We start from the raw sequence: 16,320 nt of genomic DNA on the forward strand, positions 1-16,320 counted from the left end.
CTATTGCTCAATAGGTGAAACACCACTACATGCATTTGTGGGCATCTAGTGTTACCATAAGTTATTCTTAAACCAAGAGTGGTGCCAGTAATGAACTCAAAACCATTCTGATTTCATGGTTTAGCAGTTGCAAAAATTCCCTGCACCAGAAGCAAGCCATGGACAGCCTCTTGAGTCAGAAAGCAAAATCATTAAAACCCAAACACACTAAGTCCTATCTTGTCTTCCTGAAAAGTGTGGGGGGGAAGTATCCCTGGTCCTAACTAGAATAAAATGACTCAGAGATTGGAGAAACAAGCCTCCCCAGAACAGAAATTACCATTCCTTGTCTCCAAAGCAAAGAGATGAATTTCACACTAACTCCAGCCTTGCAAGAGTGCTCAGAGACCATCATCCCAGGCTGACTTTCTACATAAACTCAGAGCAGCTGAGAGGCTAAGTGGTTTCTTCTCTAGCAGGTAATTAGAAAGATCAGAGCCAATTCTGTGAGCAAAATCTGTGAACTCATAACAAATGTAAAGACCAAACATTTGGTCCTCCTGGGCTGTGAAGGAACAAGACATTGCCTTTGGAAAACAAATACAGAAAAGTGTTCTAAAGCTCCAGAGACAAACCCTTATTTCTCATGTTCTGACCAGGCCTCCATTCCTTGCATGTCTTTTGTGTCAGAAAAGACGCTGTAGAAACCTCTTCCTGAACTATAACCAAATCAAATATTTGGCTTCTAGGCTATAGCTGTAGATTACATCTGCTACATGAGGCTCCTGTGAAAAAGGAAGGTTAGTTTGGTAGTGGCAATGAGGCACAAACTTGTTATTCCACATTAGTAGCATGTCAACAGCATGCTAGTATGAAGCTATTATAAACCAGAGAGAAACTGAGCGAACTTGATGACAAAAGGAGGTATGAATGGAGGTGGCTTACACTCTTCAGAAGCAGGAGTGTTTTCTAAATCAGAGATTTCAACAGGGATTAAATAGCAGGTAATTTACCTGTCAGTGTGAAACACTTCAGGAGTTAGTGAAGTCTCCTTGACAGCTGCCATGAGAAAGCAAGAGGGGGCCCACATGGCTTTTGCAGAAAGGATTTGTTAATATTATTTTTTTTAATTGGTGGCTTCTATGAATAAGGACAGATTTCGGGAAATCAAAGTATTCCCAAGTATTTGCATTAGAGAACAACTGCTGAGACTGTTCAGTAAGCCACTGAACTACCAATAAACATCGTCCCACAATCTACCTGAGATACTAACAATTTCTCATCTATCAGCACCAACTCAGATGGTAGTCTCCCTTGGTCTCAAACACTTATGACAACTATATCATCTAGAAACACTCCCCCCCCTTCACTTGATGGGGCTGCAGACATTTATGTACCAACTTTGTTACAGACATACAGTATCAAGTGAGATGAATCCCATGACTTTTATCCAATATTGAGCCCATAAAGTCTCAACAGATAGTAAGGTGCCCTGCAATATGTTCTTGAAGCAATACAAATGATGATAATCCAAAAAGGGAAATTACCTCTACTGTACAGATCCTGTTCATTGCTTCTAGGAAGGTAAAAAATGCAGTTCTTAAATTCTAAGACACCATAAGCCCCATACAGGTTAAGTACAACTGGCTAAGTTAGCCAAGTAAGAGTAGACTGAATGATTGAACAGCAAAGGCTGAGGCTGCTCCCCAAAGATGCCAAGTACAATACTGTGAAGCTGGAAAAGGGCATGGGGTGGCAAATACTTGGCCTTTGTATTAATAGCATTCTCATTGTATTTGGAAGACTTGGTGTATGTTTGCACCTCCATAGATATCCCTGAGGCAAAAATAAAGCTCCAGTTCAAGAGCTCAAGGCAGCTGCACAGCTGGTACACACATGCATACACAGAGCCATTAGGAAATTCACCTTCCTTAATTCTTTATTTCATCAAAAATTCCAACTGTGCAACACGTCTTACTCTTGCACAAGTACTGTATACATAAGACAGATGTAGATGTGTAGAGAACAACAGACGTTTGGCATAGTAACAACTGTTCTATGCTGGGAAATAGGAGCCCTTGTACTCAGCATTACTTTGAAGTCTCTGTAGACGAAGAGCAATGACAGAACGCCACAGCAGTACACAAACTCCTGTGCTGAGAACACAGTCTAAAGAAGCTTTTTTTACATAGATTTTGCACAGGATTCCAAGGGAGATCTTGCAGACAAAGCCAGGCAAAGGAGACTAGACATTTATTTGTATTAACAACCTAGAGCTACAAAGAAAAAGTCATTTCACCTTCAAAATAATAAGAACAGATATGTTTGGATGAGAACTCCCCTATATTTCAGGAGATGAACTACTTTTGAAAGCAAACACTTTAACTAATGAAATGACAGTGCTGGAATACTGTGTCCCAAGCATGGAGTGTTTCTACTTGGCTTTTGTTGTTAAAGTACAACTTTGAACACTTTTGCATGATGTCTAGGGTGGACTCAGTCCCCCTGTTCTGCCAGAGCAGTTATTTTTTTGCATTGCTCTTTATGCTACAGCAGGTCATCTCTTAACCATAAATGATGGCTGAACATTTTGATAAAGCATGACTGGAGTTATATTCAGGACAAATGGCCTAAAGATTACTACAGCCCTTCCCATATCGCTACCCATGCTGGATTCCTCCAGCTCCTTCAGAAGGATTACTTTTTATTTTTTGATAGCTGCTGATAAAGCTACTGTTCTTCTACACTTTATTTGGGCAACAGTAATTCAGTACTGTGGAAGGTAAGACTTGTCTGAGCACTTAAAAATTCTGTACTGCAAACATCCGTTAAGAAACCTGAAAAGATAGGATTAGTGGTTCAAACAGCTTTAAAATGTATGGAGAGAAAATGCAGAGTTTTTAAACCTTGCTTGAGTGGAGAAAATGCTACAGCAGCTTTTGAATACACCCTGACAAGTTCAGTGTGGACAGGCAAGACGAGATTTCCAGGTAATCCACTGGAACTGACCTACCTGTCAGGCTTTCAGTCAGTCACTCTGTGCCCTTTTCTTTGACAAAAGATTGTCAATGAGGCAAAGCAGCTTTGGGCAATTACTTCTGTGCTGGCTCTGGTACATAGAGCAACCCCATCTCCTGGTTCCATTTGTTCTCACTTACTTGGGTTGAAAGAAAGGAAAAGAAGACTGAAGTCTAAAAGCACCCTACATGCTGCTCTCTTAGATTACAGGAAGCCAAAGCTGATGCTATTTCCGAGCAATACCAAACATGCTACTATTTTCTCCACTTTATGGTAGTCCAAAGAAGGGAAAGGGGGTGAAGAAAAATAAAAATCTAAGCATGAAGCTTTGAGAAAAAGTACAAAAAGCAAGCTGCAGGGAAAAACTCAAATGCTTTAGACTGAGGGGAAATTTAAGTTAAGACTACTTGGAAAAAAAAAGTCCCAACAAACAAGACTGGAGCGAGCCCAGCTTTTGTAGTCAGGACCCATGCTTGACATAACTGACCTAATATTAGTTAGTTCTCTTACAGTACTGGTATCTAATCCTCACAGTTCATTTTCCAGACATACCAATACCTGAATTTCTGTAAATCCAGGATTAATACTATTTAACAGAGTGGAAACTGGGCAGCAGCTATTCTGTTACATACATTGCTTCAGCTGCCTCCAAACAAACAAGTGTCAACCCCTACTAGGCTTATGTCATTTTGTGTCACAGGTATTTGGATAGAATGGTCCTGGGCTGGGTCTAGTTCACCTCATCCTATACTCCTTTTTTGTTCGGGGTTTTATTGAGACATTTTGAAAGGCAAAACTAAGTTTGTTCTTTAGTAAGACAGAAATTTATTAAATGTAAAGTTCTATCTTTTCTTGTTATAAAGAAGAACAACTTACACCCTCTTCAAAACCATTTGTATGTTGTAAGAGTCTACTGTGTGGTGACTTGAATGCTTCCTAGAACAACTGAAGTTTAAGATCAGTGCATATACCAATGTCTTCAAAGTAAACGAGTGCAAAACCTTCACTCACCTTTATCAGAAATCAGATACTTTATGCTTATGTTTGCTGCTATGGCAGCTGGTAAACAGTGAATGCTCTTGCAGTACCAAAAAGACTTGGAAAGTTCTTTGACTCTCTCAGGTCAGATCAAAGGACTGTTTCAAATGTAACACAAACTACTACAATAGTATTGCTGGACTGCCAGAGCATGTTGCACACTTGTAGCTGGAACAACACTACATTCTATAAATTATGAAATGCAACTGCATCTGAACATGGCAAGCATTAAGCCAAGAGATGTAAATTTACCATCATAAGAGGAATGCCATTAGGTTTCCATTCCATACACTTGGGTGAAAAATTTGTTAAAAAGTCAAGAAACAAAAATGCATAAAATCTGTAGTAGGCAACAGTATACAAAGTTTCAAATATCAAGTCATGGTTTTGGATAGTTTGTTACTTGCATCTTTCACAAGAGGAAATTAAAGGAACCACACATCACTGAACTTCTACACAAGCTTCTTGTGTTTCAATGTAATTTATTGAGGAGTGAATGAGATACTGTCAGACATGCCAAAGACTTCACATTCAAGGGCTGGAAGCTGAACAGCTTTCCTCATTGAGTCACAGTACAAGCTGTTTTGGTGAATCTGAAAGTGCGATCAATGAGGTCTTCATGCTCGATGTTTGTCTTCAGTTTTTCATCTTTTGATCTACTAACTTGCTGGGCAGAAGGACACTTTCTACCCTACAAAGACTCATACTCCAATTAATACAATTAACACTAGATGTAGAGAAACGTTTATCTGTTACAACGTACATCTACTGCTGAAGATCTTAAAGCTGTTTCTTAATTCATTATGTCTAGTGAGAAAATTCATCTTGTTTCCCTTTCACCATCATATGGATGGCTTATATAGTTAGAAAAATACTCTTCAGTGCTATTGGAGGGTTTACAGGAAACTTCTTCCATGTTGTGGGATAGAAATCGATTTAAACATCATTCTGAAAGAATGCTTCTTCTTGCTGCCACTGCCTGTAGGTTGCAGAATGGCCTACACACAGTACCAGTTCTGGTTTTACCCAAAAAAGAAACAAAAGAAATCTAAGCAATAGGGTAAACGTTTATTTGCAGTTAGTTTTCTTCCAGATAATTAAGGCCCTTCAAGCAGAGTTCAGGAGCTCCTGTATGGCTGCCTGTTGATCTGCATTGAGATGTGATATGCATTCTGTCCACAGTCCTCCAGATGTCTAGAAAACAAACGAGAAGTTGTCTTTTTGTAGGCTGACAAGTTTCTAAGGCACATTATAAACTTTCCTACCTTTACAAACCTCAACATTCACCAGGCTTAATCCTGCAATACATATACCAAAAAGAACAGACCAAAATATTCAGCTACACACAGTCCTACACAGGTTCAGCCAGAGATGCTCTAAAATGCTAAACAGGAGCAAATGCTGGGTAAATAGCATCAGAGTAATTGATCTGAAACTCTTCAAACTCCCTGTAATTAAGTGGGTCAAATGACAACTGACACCTCTTAATTAACCATAGCTTAAATGATTTGCACTGATGTTGAAGTATCAATGTTCAGGCAAAACTGAACCATGCCTAAATGCAAGTGTCTTTTGGGCACTGGTGCATCCAGAGAAAGGGAGCATTGTGATTACAGCATGACCTGCTACATACATCATGTGTGTGCACACAAAAATCTGCTGCCAACACACAGAATTCTCTTTAGGGAAAGTAACAATAAACTACTTCTCAGAGAGGAGAGAACATACAGAGTATCTACCTGGGTATATGTAAACCCACACTGCACCTCAGTATACCTCTGCTGTGTTACCACAGCCCTCAGCTGAGACATCAGCTTTTCAAGTAAACATCAGTAGAGATTGGCTTTAATGGGACCAGAAAATGCTGAAAAGTGAACAAGGTTGGAAAAGTATTTATTCACTGATCAACAGAAGCTGGAAGCAACTGGCACCCTGCTTCCTTTAGATGGATAATGACAGGGGAAAAACATTGTAGGTGATTTGCTCTAAATCTTTAAAACGGCTTTTGTGACAGCAGTATACTTGAAGTGAATAAGAAAAAGGAGTTTTTAATTTATATTGGGTATATTTTATGTTCAGTTCTATTATAATGCCCTTTTCTCACATACTTTAAAAAAAAAGGATTCTCAGAATTTGAAGAAGCCATTGAGTTTGGGTGTTCTTAGTTTTTAAATAATATTAGGCATTTTAGACTCAGTGTATGATGGAATATTGCAGAAATAAATGTGTTCTTCCTGCTTTTCTGACACATTTAAATTGATACTCCACACTGAACTATTTCTGGCCTGAGTACACTTAAGCACAAGGGTAAAACTAATTCCAATTATGGCCATAGTGTTTCTCATGCCAGATGTTGGCAGTGGAACAGCTTATTGATATCGTAAGACGACCAGTCTTTCTCCTGCAATCTGGGAGGCTGTAGCAGGCAGACTGCTAGCAACTACACAGCCTTTAAAGTTCTTACCACAGTATAAAATATATACAGTGCTTTGCTATGTCAAAGTGCTATGTGTGAAGAGAGACAGGATTGGTAACAGCATACTAAAATTGCATTTTTGGGTACACAAATTTTATCATCTACCTCACTTCCTCCCCACCCCTCCCACCAGAAGATAAATCATTTAACCAACACAGAAGTCATATTTCCATTCCTATCATTCCTGCTCAAAGCAAGACTTTGCTATACACAACTTATCTACATGTCTATGATCCATTGTACTGTTAAAAATAACCAACTAGCCTTGAGTATTTAAGTGAAACAAATGCTTTAGCATACTCAAATACAAAATTCCACACCCAGACTTGAAGTCTAACACCAAGGACTCCCATTTGCCAGACGGAATCTGGAGCAGTCACTTTTCACTTTGGTTTCATTTTTATGCCTTCAGTTTCAACAAGCCATTTTCTACCAGAGATAATACATCTCATGGGTTGATACACTCATCCAAGTGAATCCTTTCCAAAATGAAGTATTCCTGAAATTCTGAACCAAAGTTTTGCCAAAGCATGCCAGGTAGAATGGACAATAATTGAACTACTGCTGCTCCAAATCCTCTATGCTATATCCTTGCCAGGCACACTACTACATCATTAGGTGATGCAACTGTCAAGCACATCCACCTGATTATATTTGGCCCCAGATCATTTCTGCCCTGTGAGCTCTATCACTTCCAATATTGTTGAGAGGTGCAGTTTAAATACGGTGATGGGGATGTCCAAGTAAGTACTCACTAGGACATACGAAATGAACCTTGAGGCAGTTCCCTGAAGGCAGGGAAAACATTGCACTGGATTAAAGAGGGCAATAGTAAAATTGTGGTTTGCACTCGTTCTTTAGCAAAGATCCCAAGCCTTTGCTTTATGAGTAGGTCACCACAGGGTGCTGGGGGCTTACAGGAATCACATGCTGAATCAAATCCTGCAGTGCAGTTCACTGATATAAAGAGAAGCAGATTTCTCTCTGGACTTCAATTTTTTTTTCAAGTCAGAAAATGCCTGCAAACAATGATACTACCTAGCATGTTAGTCAGCTAGCTGCATATTTTAACTTTGTTTTCAAAATTAATAAGTCTCTGAAGTTTATCAGAAGAGACAGACTTTAATCAAGTGTAAATGTTACCAAATTTTATCATTAATGGTTCAAGGAACGTCCAAAGAACTCAAAGATCACTGTCTAAAGCATTGTTTTCTAAGGAGACAAGGCTCTTGAAGTTAACAGTTCAGCTAGTTCTGAAAGCAGGTTCTAAATGTGCCCTTTTGAGCAAAGCAAGCCTTTCTTTACCTGCACTTGACGAACCACGTTAGCCAACCGCTTGGTACATGGATCTTCATGTTTAATAGCTTCATGAATTACACCGTCAGCAATTATTCCAAATATTCTGGGAAGGTTAGAGTTGTTGGGACCAAGGACAACTGGATTGTTGCTGTTACAATCAAAATATATACTACAAATTAACATTTTTACTTAAACATCAATTTGTGCAAACATTTTACATATCAGTTCAGTGATTTTGAAATGCATTATTCTAAAGTTGCTTATTTACACCTAAGTTTCACTCAGGTGAATAAGTGTGTAGCTACGCTGCCTGCTGACAAAATGTTCCCTCTCCTTTTAGTATTTAACCAGTCTACACTTTATCAGCAAGAAGTTCCAAACCTTACAGAATGGTGGAGTTCCGTGCAGATGGAACTGTAAATAGCATCACAGAAATATCCTGCCTAAAAGGGCTTGTTCCTCTCTTACTCACTACTGCAAAGGGGAGGAGGTGGTGTTACTTGCATCAAGAGCACCAGTGACTTCAGCTGTCCACCAGCACTCACTGACACAGCAAGTAACCGTTCTGTTCCCTCTTTCCCTGCCAAGTATTGATGTAGAGTACTGGAAACCAAGGATCTGAGTGGAAAACATGATCTACTTCCAAGTCCTGCCACCTACCACTGCTGGAATGCAGAGGCTGTGACATCATGGAAGACTTAGTTCTGACATTCCAAACAATCCACTGCAAAGCATATGCAGATTAACAGATTCTCTCTTTTGGAAAATGAACAAAAGGAAAGAACCTGCAAGCAGTCTGACTTTTTGCATTAATGTCAAGGCTTTCCCTTACCTCTCAATTAAATCACATAGATAACCGAAGGTATGAACAGCTTCCTCTTTATCTTCATGAAGTGGAAGCCATGATAACCAGTGCGGCAGGACTTCTTCCACATTTACACAGTCAGGCTTGAACTTCATTATCTTTCCTACAGCTGAAATGCAGTTCTCTGTTGCATTGACATTCTCTTTGGTTTTGGCATCTGGTGACTGAATGACTCTCACCAGCAATGGAAGCGCCTCTAATTGTTAAACAACAGAAAAAAAGTTTAATGCACAATCAAGTTACATTCTGTTAACATCACAAATTCTACATGAGACTACTGCACATAGTAAAAAATGGGCTATTTTGTGGGCCAAGCACCAAAATTCCAACATCCCATTGCTTCTAGGTTCTCAATCATCATTATATGAAAAACAGGGAAAACTATCCAAGGAAACACAAGAAAACAGCTACTGCATGTTTGAATTTGCCTTTTGAGTTAAGATATTAAAAAAATGAACTTCCTGTGTCACTCAACTGGAGTTATACAGCCTACGACTTACAAGACGTCATAATTTATAGTAAAAACATCAGTAACAAGCATTATCTTCTTAATGTTACAGGACCTATGATCATGGGATGATGAAAAGCACTGATGCAGTGACATTCACATTAATTTGGACTGTATTGAACAGCTACAACATATGCCAACTGTACATCTATTGTTTGTGGACATTATATATAGATATATATGTACGTACACAGACACCTCCCACCACTACAATGAGCAATAGGAAAAGGCCATAGGAGTAACCTCATCTGGGAGAGAACCTGCCAATTTTCTGACTAGGTTAATAGCAACTCTATTTTAATAGTTATGTGGGTAACCACATACACACTTCTAAATGAACATTTGTATTTTTAGCTACTAGAATCCAAGCAGACTTCAGAGTACTCTACATGTACACAAGAACAATTGCCCTTGTATTCTTTTGCTAAAAATGCTCAAGCTGTGAAATTCTGTATCAGCACAGAAAATAGGTTGTGGAATTGTGCAGAAAACACACTTCAAAATAACTCAAATTACTAAGGAAGAGCAAGGTGTCACACTATTTCATTTTGATGAGTAAGTGGCAGCTTTGCAGTTGAATAACACAATGATACTTGCTATATTAATCTCACTGAATTAATTTTTGAAGAACTGAGCCGCTATAAAAAAACACATAGTAGAAACAATGTTCACAGTCACATAATTTTTGTAACCACATTTAAAACGTTACTTGATTTTCTGTAGACTTCCCTTCAATCTTATTTCTTTTCTACTTACTTCATCTATTTAATTCTTTTTGTTTTATCATAATGCAGTTCTACTGTATTTTGCAAGTTACCTTTATATTGTATTTGTCCAACTGAGGGCCAAACCCACTCACATTAATGTATCTGCTTTTTCTGAATAGTCTTGAGACTTTAACATACTGCTACAAACTTACAACAGAACAACATGCCAGTGCTACATATTAATCAGTAAAGAAATTAAATTCTACGTAAAAGCTCACAAACTTTGTTTCTGATCATAACACATCTCCATTGATTAAAATAAACAAAGTTCTTTCATGTACATGTGAAAGAATTTGAGGTGCCTGCTAATAAGCTGTATAATGTAAAGTAAAAAGATTTTATCTAAACATCCAGCTAAAGGAAAAGCCAAGTGTCTGGGTTTAATCAAAGATTATTTGTCCAAATACAAAGGATCAATACTGTGAAAACTTTAAGTGGGCCAAGGTAGAGTAATAAATTAAGACTTCAACAGATGCTAAAATCCCCCAAAATTTCAAAATCAGAACTGTCTTGACCTCCAGTGATTTAAGACTCGTCTTATAGCCCTAATTTATCCCTAGGGCACAGTTCTTATTTTCTCCCATCACTGAATTTAGTTTTCATTCAAGATTCAGTTGAAATACCTATTTGAAACAGCAGACTACATTTTTCATTAAAAAAAGGAAAGAAACCTCTGATGATGGGTGTAGAACACTAAATTCCTTGACTGGCAAGAAGAGTGCCAGCAGACAAAAATTTAAATTCAGGACAAATTTGAAGTTTTGGAGAAACTCAAGATATTCAGAAAGCAAGCAAAGCATTTCTGATAGGCACTAGGACACTCATTTCATGTCTTGGGTCACAGAAATCAGGCTCCTTTTTATATAATGGGAAAGCAGAGAGCCACGTTAGTTGTATTCTAAGCAGCTCCTTAACCAGTCACTTGGATAATTTTTCCAGGCATTCAAAGAGCTTTCCATAGGTATGTAACTATATTAGTATTAACAACAAGCAACTATGAGACAGGTGTGTAGCAGAAAACTAATTTTCATGAAATGAAAGTGTCAAGGCTATTTTTCAAAAGAATTTAAAAGATGATGTACATCACGTCTTGTTAAGCAGCAAGTGTTACAACGGTTATGCTATTAAGCAGAACATCATTACAAGCCCAAGGAACTCAGGTAACTTTGCTAATCATCACTGGTCTACCAAACAGGTTATTCTAGCAATCTATTTCACTCTCAAAGGGAAGAGACAGTATTAACCAAAACATTATTTTTTTTCCTACCAACACCCACTCCCCAAATCACAAATTCAGTTTTCATCAGAGGTTTGTACCCACCTGTGCAAAAAGGACGATAGCTGTCCCCACCAAATTGTGCCATAACTCCAACACCATAGGCAGCTGCTTGCCTAACCTCTGGGCTATTGTCACATATCGACTGTAGCATTGGCCTCAGGAAGTATTCAGCGTATTTGAACGAGTAGGGGCTGCAGTGCTCTACGATATCGTCAAAAATGCATAGTCCCCACTGCCTGTCCGGCCATGGCCTATGTGGACACTGCATCAAAAACAGGTAACATTTAAGCCACCTTAAAACTGCTCATTTCTCCAGCCAATTCCTTATCCGTGGAATAGTCTGTCCATCAAGTCAATGACTGTATCAACAGAACGATCGTAGCAACAGTGGTCTGACATTTTTGTTAAAATCTTCATGGATCAAATTCATTTTTACAAACACTGAATTTTCTGTAGGAGTATGTGCAGCAACATCGTAAAACAAAAATCCAGATGAATGTTTGAGCTAATCAAAAGCATAATGATTTTTAGGCTGAATCCTTTACCTCCATTTCACACTAAATTACCTCTTTCAGTTTCAATTTTCCCCCACAGTCTGCAACACTTTTTTAGCCCTCTTGAAAAAGTTGTTAATATTTGACACTCCCAGGCAAATCAAATTTCTCAAAATAACTTTGTGTATCAGTGATCCTGAGTCTTGCAACACATTAGAAGTAGCACAACAATGCAGCTGTTTAAAAAACATCTGTTCACAATTTTGTGCTTGATCCACAATAAACCTTCAGCTGCCTCTGTTTTGTAAAGCAGTAATCGCTACATTCTATCTACCAAGTTTACAAAGATACCAGAATGCAATCCAAGTCAAATTAAAAGAAAGCAAGGTACTTACAATTAGGTTGACAATTAGTGGAAGCAGCCTTTCAAACCATGGCAGTACCTTCTCCTTATAACTGCTGAATATTGAGTGCAAAATGTCTGATACTTTAGTCAAAATATAAACGTCATTGTCATCCTGATAAGAAAGGGATACAAGTCACTTTAATACCAACAATCTTTAAAACGGTGGAAGTAACATGAAATTCTAAGGTCTTTAAACTAATAAAGTGGTTCACTCATTTATTTTTGTAAACCCAGTCTTTTCAAGTCTATTTTTTCATTAGATGAGGTTGCTCAAAACTCCATCCAACCTAGCCATTAATGCTTCCTATGATGGGATATCCACAACTTCCATGGGCAACCTGTTTCATTGCAAAAAAAAATTCTTCCTTATGTTCAGTCTAGACCTATACTCATTGCCTCTTGTCCTGTAAACAGGTGCCAGTAAAAGGTCTCTCTCCATCTTTCAAGTGACCCCCCTTTAGATATTGAAAAACCACAAGAAGGTCTCCCTAGAGCCTCCTCTACTCCAGGCTGAACAGTCCCAACTCTCTCAGCCTTTCCTCATTAGAGGAGGTGTTTCCCCTCCCTCTGATCATTTTTGTGGCCCTCCTGTGGATCCGCTTCATCAGGTCTGTATTTTTCTTGTACTGGTGACCCCAGAGCTGTATGTCTCTCAAGAGCAGGACATTCACATCTTTTGACCTGCTGGCCACACTCCTTTTGATGCAGCCAAGGATATGGCTGACTTTCTGGGCTGCAAGTGCTAGCCTACAGCTCATGTACAATTTTCATCTATCAGTCCTTTTCCATAGGGCTGCTGTCAATCCACTCATCCCCTACCTGTACTGATACTAGGAATCACTCCAATCCAGGTGTAGAACCTTGCACATGGCCTTGTTGAACTTCACAAGTTTTGCATGGGACCAACTCTTAAGTCTGGACAGGTCCCACTGGTTGGGATACCATCCCTCAAATGCATCAACTGTGCCATTCAGTTTGGTATCACAGGCAAACTTGCTGATAGCACACTCCATCCCACTATCTATGCTGTTCATAAAGCTATTGAAGAATACTGACCCCAGTAGAGACCCCTGAGGGGACACTCCTTGTTACCGATCTCCATTTTGAACTGAGCCACTGAATGCAACTCTTTGTATATGGCTGTCCAGCCAACTCCTTATACACTGAACAATCCATCCAATTTAGTGACAACGTTGTTGTGTGGGATCATGTCAAAGCCCTTTCAGAAGTCAAGATAGATGATATCAGTTGCCCTTTCTTAGTGCACCAATGCAGTCGCTCTACCACAGAAGCCACCAGATTAGCCAGGCATGATGTGTCATTTGTGAAGCCACACCAGCTGTCTCTAACCATCTCCCTGTCTTCAATGTGCCTTGACATAGCTTCCAGGATAATCTGTTCCATGACCTCATGAGGCAGAGTGAGACTGACTAGTTGGTAGTTCCCAGGGCCCTCCTTTTTACCCTTCTTAAAAATGTGCATCTATTGCTAGTACTCAGCTGCCTAGGACTTGAAGATGTGTGTCAGTCAGAAAAATTTTATCAAGACAATCACTGTCATGTGCAAATTGAGTGCTTCAATAAATTTCCTTTACAGGAGATAGAAAGCCCTTTTCTTCTTCTGTAACAAGCTGTTATTGAAAGCTTAACTGGAAAACTGCCCTTCCAACAGAAGATTGTGGCAAAAATGTAAGAAATATTAACCTTTCCCTCTTACTGCTTCTTTTGTCACTTTGCCCAATTAATGCATCAAACTGGTGAAGTAAAGATCCTTAGCTCAGATTAACCTATTAATTAATGTTTGATCTGCAAGAGAGGATTGTTCCCTGGACACACTTGTGTAGGGAAAGCCCTTTAACTTTGTTTTAAAGCAAATTCTGCTGTACTCAGCATGGTTCCTTTAACTGGTTTATGCTTTTAACAGGCAGGGAAAACAGAACAGTTTCTGGACCCTAGTGAGAAACTACTAAGTATATTTCTCATGTAATAGGTAGCTTCCCACAGCTGGATATTTAATCCTTCCCTAGACAGATAACTGCATTCTCAAGCCATAATTCAAGCATAACTCTGGAACATACACACAAATGAAAAAAGAGGCAGAGAATTGGCTGCAGCACACTACAAGGTTCACCTGTCTTGGGAATACCTGTTTACCAACATCCAATAACAGATTCTCATGGGGAGAGCACTAACACTTGCCTACTGCATGCCTTCTCCTACCCTCTATCAAATTGGCAGTTTAGTTTATTCCCTAAGCCAGGGCTGGATATATTACTGAAACTGTTTGACTGTCTCCCATGACTTCTACACTCTGTTTCTGCTGCCTTGAGGTAGAGGCTACATAAACATATTCTGGGACCAAAGGTGTATACCAAAATGTTAGTCATTACCATATGTTAATTATGTCCATATGGCACATAATATTCTGGTCCCACTCCTACTTTCACAAGGTAATGAAGCCAAGTCTTCCTTGCAGTCTTAAATGTATGAAAAAATGAAATAATCAATCAGCAAGGTCAATCGTAAATCAAATCATTTTTAAAAATGCCTTGCAACTCTGTTGCAGAGTATTCATTCAGCTTCTCTCAAACTGCTGTATGCCAGCATTTCTCTCATCAGCACAGTGACACATGATAACAAACCACCTAACTCACTGCTTATAAGAATGAATAGTAAGCACTGAAAATTAGAAAGGGAGGAAATTCAGGAGAGGCTCTTGGCTCGGAACTTGAGTTTGGTTGGGTTTTTTTTATAATACAAGCAGTATGTAGGCACCAGAAATCATCTATCCTTTTGAATGCTGAGGGAATGTTCTCAAAGGAAAGGTGCTCAAGGACTGCATTATGTTTAAGAAAGTATTTACATATGGGTGCCCAATATGTTAAGACATTCTGGAGTCTGCATATAGGTTAAACTGCTGTAAACAAGTTTCGTAATAAGAGTTCACGAGCTTCACACCCGCATTATGCAGCAAAAATATCTTAGTTCTTAAATTTGCCAAGTATCCTCTATGACTCATGTTATAAGCAGCAGTAACTTATTTTCTATTACTCTCTCTGTGCCAACAATAATTTAATAGCTCTCTCTTCTACTGTCACCTTCACTGCAGAGTAAAAAGTCAGTTGGTATCTGAGCAGATAAGTAGTCTATTTGGTATTCTCGCTTCAGCAAACGTATTATGCCAGCTATTCATCCTGCTGTCCTCCTTCACTACTACTTTAGGTTTAGCCTATGAGACAGGCTCCTGATCTGACATGTCAGAGGTTTAGGTATCAGAGGTATGCTGAGGGTTAAGAGTTGCCTAGACCATAAGGCATAAAGGAAAAGCAAGTCAGCCTTACATTATCACTGATGCAGCATTTGACAGCAGACTATTTCAAGTCATTAAAAATTGTTTAAGAGGATGAAGATAACAAAGAGGTATGTCCCAAACTACTTCCTTCAGTATACCTGACAAGGAAATCCTTCATATTTGCTAATTCACACATGCAAGCATGACCCATTTCTTACTCGAAGTTTTGAACAATATGGTAACAGAACATTTGTGCAGAAAGAACTAATTCCACAGGGGTACTATGCTTCAATTGAGTAGCATAGCATGTCTATGTAATGTGTTTCCGTCCAGGTGCTCTAGAGTGGAAAAAAATCCCCAAATCAACTTACTTCATCCTGTAATGACTCTTCAACTTGTTCATCGTAGTCTTCATCTTGTCTTTTCACTAAATTTAAAAAAAATATTAAAAATTAAAACATTACATTTCTACAAGTGCATAGGAAGCCTATGAAATGGAAAAAACATTATGCAGAAACAAAATTTAGAAAATAGGAAATGACAGCTGAAGATGTAGCAGGAATTTTCTGTACTTAAGCAGCTTCAAAGAGCTTTCACAAAAACAAGAAGTATAACCAAATAGAAATGAACACACCTGTTCATCTGCAAGTACAAGAGAAGTGCATAAATACAAGAAGCTACCACTGCTTTAAGAAAACTGCAAAGGCTTCAAATAAAAAAACCCAAACAACAAACAAGAAAAAGAGAAATAACACCACCACAGACACATGCACAGTAAACCTGAACATCGCTTTTGCAAATTATGCCACCTTCGTCCTCCCAGAACTCAGAATTTTAACTCATGAATTCTATTGTTTCAAAATCCAATTTTGCATAAATTATCTTACATAAATATACAAA

The 16,320-nt window shown here is 38.7% G+C and overlaps 1 protein-coding gene across 1 annotated transcript in view; it reads right to left on the reverse strand.

Annotated features, from left to right (window-relative positions):
* Positions 1-5,082: 5,082 nt before the first annotated feature.
* IPO5 (importin 5) overlaps positions 5,083-16,320 on the reverse strand; it is a 45,681-nt gene continuing 34,443 nt past the window's right edge. Inside the window, exons 21-26 of the mRNA XM_068167128.1 lie at positions 15,792-15,847; positions 12,119-12,241; positions 11,272-11,491; positions 8,643-8,871; positions 7,817-7,958; positions 5,083-5,229 (exon numbers count right to left, since the gene is read on the reverse strand). Coding sequence (XP_068023229.1) covers positions 5,143-5,229; positions 7,817-7,958; positions 8,643-8,871; positions 11,272-11,491; positions 12,119-12,241; positions 15,792-15,847 — 857 coding nt within the window. The 3' untranslated portion in view covers positions 5,083-5,142. The remainder of the gene's footprint in view (positions 5,230-7,816; positions 7,959-8,642; positions 8,872-11,271; positions 11,492-12,118; positions 12,242-15,791; positions 15,848-16,320) is intronic.

This window comes from Melanerpes formicivorus, unplaced genomic scaffold (assembly GCF_026170545.1).
Source record: "Melanerpes formicivorus ecotype bairdi unplaced genomic scaffold, bMelFor1.0.p_v2 SCAF_1, whole genome shotgun sequence".
In the NCBI taxonomy this organism is placed as follows: Eukaryota; Metazoa; Chordata; class Aves; order Piciformes; family Picidae; genus Melanerpes; species Melanerpes formicivorus.